Below are 5,894 nucleotides of genomic sequence, written 5' to 3'. Positions count from 1 at the left end.
GAGAGAAAAGAAACTGGGCAGTAATGGTGCACATCTTTAATCCCAGCACTAGAGAAGAATATAAAATTGGAGTAGACAGCTCTCAGTCTCTGTGACTCTGAGAATCTCTGAGTTTGAAGTCAGCCTGGTCTACAAGAGCTAGTTCCAGCCCAGGCTCCAAAGCTATAGAGAAACCCTGTTTTGAAATACGCTCCCACCCCACCAAAAAAAGAGAAAAGAACAAACTATTTTTAAATATTGGGAACTTATAAGTCAGACAAAACAAGTTAAAAGTAAGCTAAGGGCTGGGTGATCCCAGCACTCAGGTGACAGAGAGAGGTGGATCTCTGAGTTGGAGGCCAGCCTGGCTTATGGAGCAAGTTTCAGGACAGCCAGGGCCACACACAGAAGGGTGGTGCACTAGCTCATCAGGACACGGCGTTTGCCACCAGATCTTAAGTCCTGAATTAGATCCCTAGAAGCCCAAGGTGGAGGGAGAGAACCTGCCACACGTTGTCTTCTGACCTACACAAACACCTAGAATGAGAATAAATGTTATTTTTCAAAAAGGTATTGAGGGATGGGAGATGGCTCAGCAGTTCAGAGCACCTGTTGTTCTTCCAGAGGACCCTAGTTTGATTCCTAGCACCCACGTTGTGGCTCACAGGCATCTGTTTCAGGGGATCCAACACCTGACCTCAGGCACACATGAAATATACATATGTACATACATAGAAGCAAAACACACACTAAAGTAAAAGGACTTAAAAATGTGAGAGTGACAATATATGTTAAATATGGTTATATTTATAAAGGAAGTTTCTGCCGAAGCCCTGTGTATCTGTTTTCATCAACATGAGAGTGTCCGTCGTAGGGTGCAAAGCTGCCTTTACTTGTGGGGCGGTAAAAACAGAAAGAGGATGGCTTTTCTTTTGAGGCAGACCAGGCTGTCCTATATAAGAACAGGCTGGCCTCGCAAGTGCTGGGATTCGAGGTGTGCAACACCATGCCGAGCTCATGAGGATGCCTCTAAAAGTGTTTATATATATACATACACACTGTATGTATGAGCGGATACACATGTAGGGATACATGCTATTTATATACACACATACGTCACACGTTATGCTCTTACATAACATTTTTTATGTGTACAATATAGAAAAGCTTCCTATTTTTTGACTTAGACAATAGGGGGCAAACACGCCTTACCTGATAGGAGGACACAGGAGATGGGAGATATGGGGAGAGCGCTGACTGAGCGAGCATCCTGCTCTGGGCAATGCTGTATGGTGCTGGGTAGAACCTGTGGGAAAGGCTTTGCTCAGGGAGGAAGCCCCCTCCATCCACTACCTGCTCTTTGAGAATCAAAATGAAACACCCAAATGCCTGAACATGCGTCTGGACATTTTCAGGTGACTGACACATCCTTACCCATTCTGAAGAGCTGTGGTGGGGTCATAGGTCAAGGCCATACCGCCCTATAAGAAAGAACACAGGGTTCTTACTTTGAGCCCAGAGTACCCACAAGTCCCACTACGGGGTTTTGGAACTCTGCAGGTTGCAAATCTGCACCGAAGAGCGAGGAAACACCCAGCAGCCCGCAGTTACAGATTGCTCTCGAGAGCCGCCTAAGCACACAGAAACCAAGCCGAGGGCCATTGCCACCCCACGTGAATGCCTTCAGGGTTTGTGTTTCCTCAGAGGTCTGTCTACCATGTCTCCATTCCTTGGCCAGGCCCGTCCATTTTGCACAAATTTTCCTTGGTTCTGGCGTTTCTTTGGCCCGCCATCAGCAAATTTGCAGAGCAGGGGGTCAGATGGTGCTGGCGAGAGAACAAAGCAGACAGATGCTGGACCATCACACTTGGCACGCTCCTCCATGGCCCCAGCCTGAGTCCCAGACGACTCACCTGCCACTCCAGGGGGCGTCTTGATATACTTCCCGTTAAAGTGGGTGATGACGGCTTCACACATCTCTGTGGACTCCATCCTAAGAAGCATATGAGAGGTGAGGCTCTCCCTGTGCAGAGTACACACGTGTTCCACACACTCAGTCCCTAGTCCCATGCATACTCCAGAAGCTTTATGTGGTACACACATGGAGTTCCTGTCACACGTGTTCATCTCAGGCAGCCGCGTTTCGTTTTTTTGTTTGTTTTTAAGACAGAGTATGTGTATGCTCCTGGCTGGCCTCGAATGCTCCTGCCTCAGTGCTGCAGTTGCAGAAATGCTCCACCATGCCCGACTTTTATGCAGTACTAAAGACAGAGCCAGGGGCGATGCAGCTGCGACAAGCAAACACCTTACTGACTGGGTGCGTCCCTGGCCCTTTACTGTAGAATTCCTAAGAGGGCAGATGAGGGGTTCAGGGGGAAAGGCGCCTTCCAGCAGGCCCAGCAACTTGAGTTCCATCTCTGGAACCCACGTGATGGTAGGAGAGAGCCAACTCTGATGGCTGTCCTCTGACCTCAACACATGCTGTACACACACACAAACGTGCACGTATGTACACACAAGACAAATTTAAAATTGTTTGCAAGTGGCTACTGAACCATTAAAAGAAAAAATTCCTCACCGGGCAGTGATGGCACACACCTTTAGTCCCAGCACTCCGGGAGGCAGAGGCAGGCGGATCTCTGAGTTTGAGGCCAGCCTGGTCTACAAGAGCTAGTTCCAGGACAGGCTTCAAAGTTACACAGAGAGACCATGCCTCGAAAATAAATAAGTTTCAGTTGTTTATTTGAGGAAACTGCACACGCAATGATTTTGCTAATATTTTTTATTTCTGGCAATAATTATCAAGGCCCAATTATCTGTGGCACACTGTTATGATTGGCAGTGAGGAGCTCATGCAGCCTGTGAGCTAGCTCACTGGGTACCACGGCCAAGCCCGATGACCTGAATGACCCCAGAACCCACACAGAATTGACTCTTGTGAGCTGTCCTCTGGCTTCCACCTAAGAGCCAGCTCTCTCCCCAACAGTTGATAAATAAGTGCTTTTTAAAGGGGGCGGGGGGAGGGCTCACAAAGGGGAAGGGGACAGAGAAAGAACTGAAATGTGGGTGCCGGTGGCTGTGCACCACCCAAAGCCGTACGTGAGAACGCTCGGAAGATGCCCGTCTCTGCCCCTCAAATGTGCACTGGATACAGGACCCGCAGGCCAGCTTGCTTCACAGTTCTGAAATGGGACCTTGCTTTAACGAGCCACGCTAGCTGGGATTTCAGTAGCTCTGCCCTCGGGCTGGCAAGATGCTCAGCAGGTCAAGGAGCCTGCAGAATCTGATGTCACTCTTGTCAAGTCTAACAACATGAGCTTAATCCCTGGAACCCTCATGGTCAAAGAGGAAAAGTGATCCCTAAAAGTTGTCATGTGACCTGCATCCTCCTGCCATAGCACACCCACACGTAGAGACACACAAATTCATGAAATAATAAAATGTAATGAAATATAAATGGATAAACAGACACTGACCGTCCTTTAGTCCCAGCTACAGGTGAGGTGGGATTCAAAATCTACCTTAGCTACAGAGTAGGGCCAAGGCCAGTCTGGTCAGCGTTTGAGACCCTGTGGAATGGTCAGCTTTGTCAACCAGACACAACCCAGACTCCCTGGGAAATCTCAGTGTCTCCAGGGGACAGTCTTCAGTTAATTCACATGGGTGGCACCAATTCCCTAGTCAGGGAACCCTAAACCGTGTAACCAGGCAGGTGAGCATACGTGAGTTCACTCTGCTGTGGATTTTGTTTTGTTTAACAGAGTCTCACTATGTAAGCCTTTTTGGTCTGGAACTTACTATATAGACCATGCCTAATCTCCACCTACTTGTGCCTCTGGAGTGCTGGGTTGACAGCAAGCATCACCGTAGCCAGCTGCTCTCTTGTCTTGACTGTGGGCGTGACTGGACTAGCTGGGTTCTCACCCTGACTTTCCCGAGATGAACCACAACCAAGAACCATGAGCGGAAATAAACGTCTCTCCTAAGTTGTCTTTCGTCGGGGGATTTTATCACAGCAACAAAGACCAAACTGGGAGATGATGTCACAAAATGAAAAGTCAAAAGGACAGAGATGTAGCTCAGTGGCATACTGCATGCCTAGCATGATGGAAGTCTGGGGTTTTAGCCTTACTGCAAAGAAAACAAACAGGCACAGGGGTGAGGAGATCTGCATTCAGTCCCCAGCACATGCAGAGAGGCCAGATGTGAGGCTGACACCCACATACTGGTGCAAGCACACCTCATCCTAACCCCCCAAAAAGTCTACCCCAAACTGTCTGACTGTGTAATGACCTGACGTGTTGACTATTTCTTCTGGCATGGAGGAGGAGGTGCTATGCTAACTAAGGGTGCCATGAGCTAAGAGCATCTGCCCTCGAGGAGACATGAGCTCAGCACAGTGGCCCAAGTCTGTAGTTCCAGTATTTAGGAGGCTGAAGCAAGAGAATCTCAAGTTCAAAGCCAGACTGGGCTTCACAGCAAGACCATATCATGTTTCAGTTTTTTTTAAAAAAAATCAAATAAAAATTAAAAAAGTAAAAGAAAATGTGTTTCAAAAGCAATGGACCCAAGCCCAGTGAATTTTCATCTTGTCATACTGGGAATTGCCATTAGGTGGCGCTACTCAGTTTGAGCTTATTAATTTTTTTTCTAACCAAAACCTCTATTAGTTACAAAAAAAGGGGGGGAGGTGGAGGGATGTTTTGTTCTTTAAGATAGGTCTCATGTTGTCTAAGGGCTCCCTCTCCTCCTGCCTCTCTCCCAAATGTTAGGGTTAAAGGGTGGCCACCATACCCAGTTTACATCAGTCTCGGAATCACTGACTAAGGGAGGCTGAAACACAAAGGGCTCAGACCATTTAGCACCGTATTTTCTGAGCTGAAAACAAGTATCAGCCAGGCAGTGATGATGCACATCTTTAATCCCAGCACTTGGGAGGCAGAGACAGGCGGATCTCTGTGAGTTCGGCCAGCCTGGTCTACGGAGTAAGTTCCATAACAGTCAGAGCTACACAGAGAAACCCTGTCTTGAAAAAAACAAATGACAAAAACAACCCCCCCACAAGTATCAGAATCTCATTTCAAGTTAAACTCGCTTGTTTGATTTTTAATATTTTATGTATTTATTTGGAGAACCTCACTGTCATCCTGGCTGGCCTTGAACCCCAAGTGACCCCACCCAGTTACAGCTCAGACCTTGTTCAGCTTCCGCTGTTGTTTCTGAGACAGGCTCTTAATAAAATCAACTCTGAACTTTCTAAGTAGCCCAGGTCAGCCTCGGAATTGTGACTTTCTTGCTCTGGCCTTCCAAGCCTAAGGGTATATACGACACCCAAACAGTTTTTGTTTTTATCTTGAAGATAGGGTCTCCTGACCCAAATTGACCTTGACCTTTTATTTATTACCTACATGTATGCTTGCGGGCCAGAAGAGGGCACCAGATCTCATAGAGCTCATTACAGATGGTTGTGAGACACCATATGGCTGCTGGGAATTGAACTCGGGACCAGAGCAGCCAGTGCTAACCTCTTAGCTGTCTCTCCAGTCCGCCCTTGAGCTTTTGATCCTCCAGCCTCCACGTTTTGAGTGCCCAGATTACAGGGAAGCACATCACCGCATACCCATCTTATTTCGTGTTGGAGGTCAAACTGGGGCTTCATGCATACGAATCAAGCACTCTATCAACTGAGCAACATCGCCAGTCTGTCTCAAGCAGGGTAGCCCTGGCCAGCTTAATACTCCCTATTCTATCAGATACATGGGCTCTGAACCTGGGGGGCGTGTGAGCAGGGGATGGGGGACTTGAGGGGCCTGTGAGCAGGAATCAGAGGACTTGGGGGACATGTGAGCAGGGGGTGGGAGGACCTGGGGGTGTGTTAGCAGGGGATGGGGGACTTGGGGGCATGTGAGCAGGGG

General features: G+C 48.1%; 1 protein-coding gene across 5 annotated transcripts in view; it reads right to left on the bottom strand.

Annotated features, from left to right (window-relative positions):
• Positions 1–5,894, bottom strand: part of Rbms2 (RNA binding motif single stranded interacting protein 2) — a 66,157-nt gene that overhangs the window by 7,369 nt on the left and 52,894 nt on the right. For all 5 annotated transcript variants that reach the window (XR_003376724.1, XM_026778018.1, XM_026778020.1 and 2 more), the window contains 4 exons: positions 1,893–1,972; positions 1,696–1,805; positions 1,414–1,460; positions 1,192–1,285 (listed from right to left, as the gene is read on the bottom strand). Coding sequence is in view for 4 of the 5 variants with exons in the window: in XM_026778018.1 (XP_026633819.1) it covers positions 1,192–1,285; positions 1,414–1,460; positions 1,696–1,805; positions 1,893–1,972 (331 nt within the window). In the remaining variant the exon portion in view is untranslated. The remainder of the gene's footprint in view (positions 1–1,191; positions 1,286–1,413; positions 1,461–1,695; positions 1,806–1,892; positions 1,973–5,894) is intronic.

The sequence above is a fragment of the Microtus ochrogaster genome, unplaced genomic scaffold, assembly GCF_000317375.1.
Source record: "Microtus ochrogaster isolate Prairie Vole_2 unplaced genomic scaffold, MicOch1.0 UNK99, whole genome shotgun sequence".
NCBI lineage: Eukaryota > Metazoa > Chordata > Mammalia > Rodentia > Cricetidae > Microtus > Microtus ochrogaster.
This window is presented reverse-complemented; position numbering and strand designations above follow the sequence as displayed.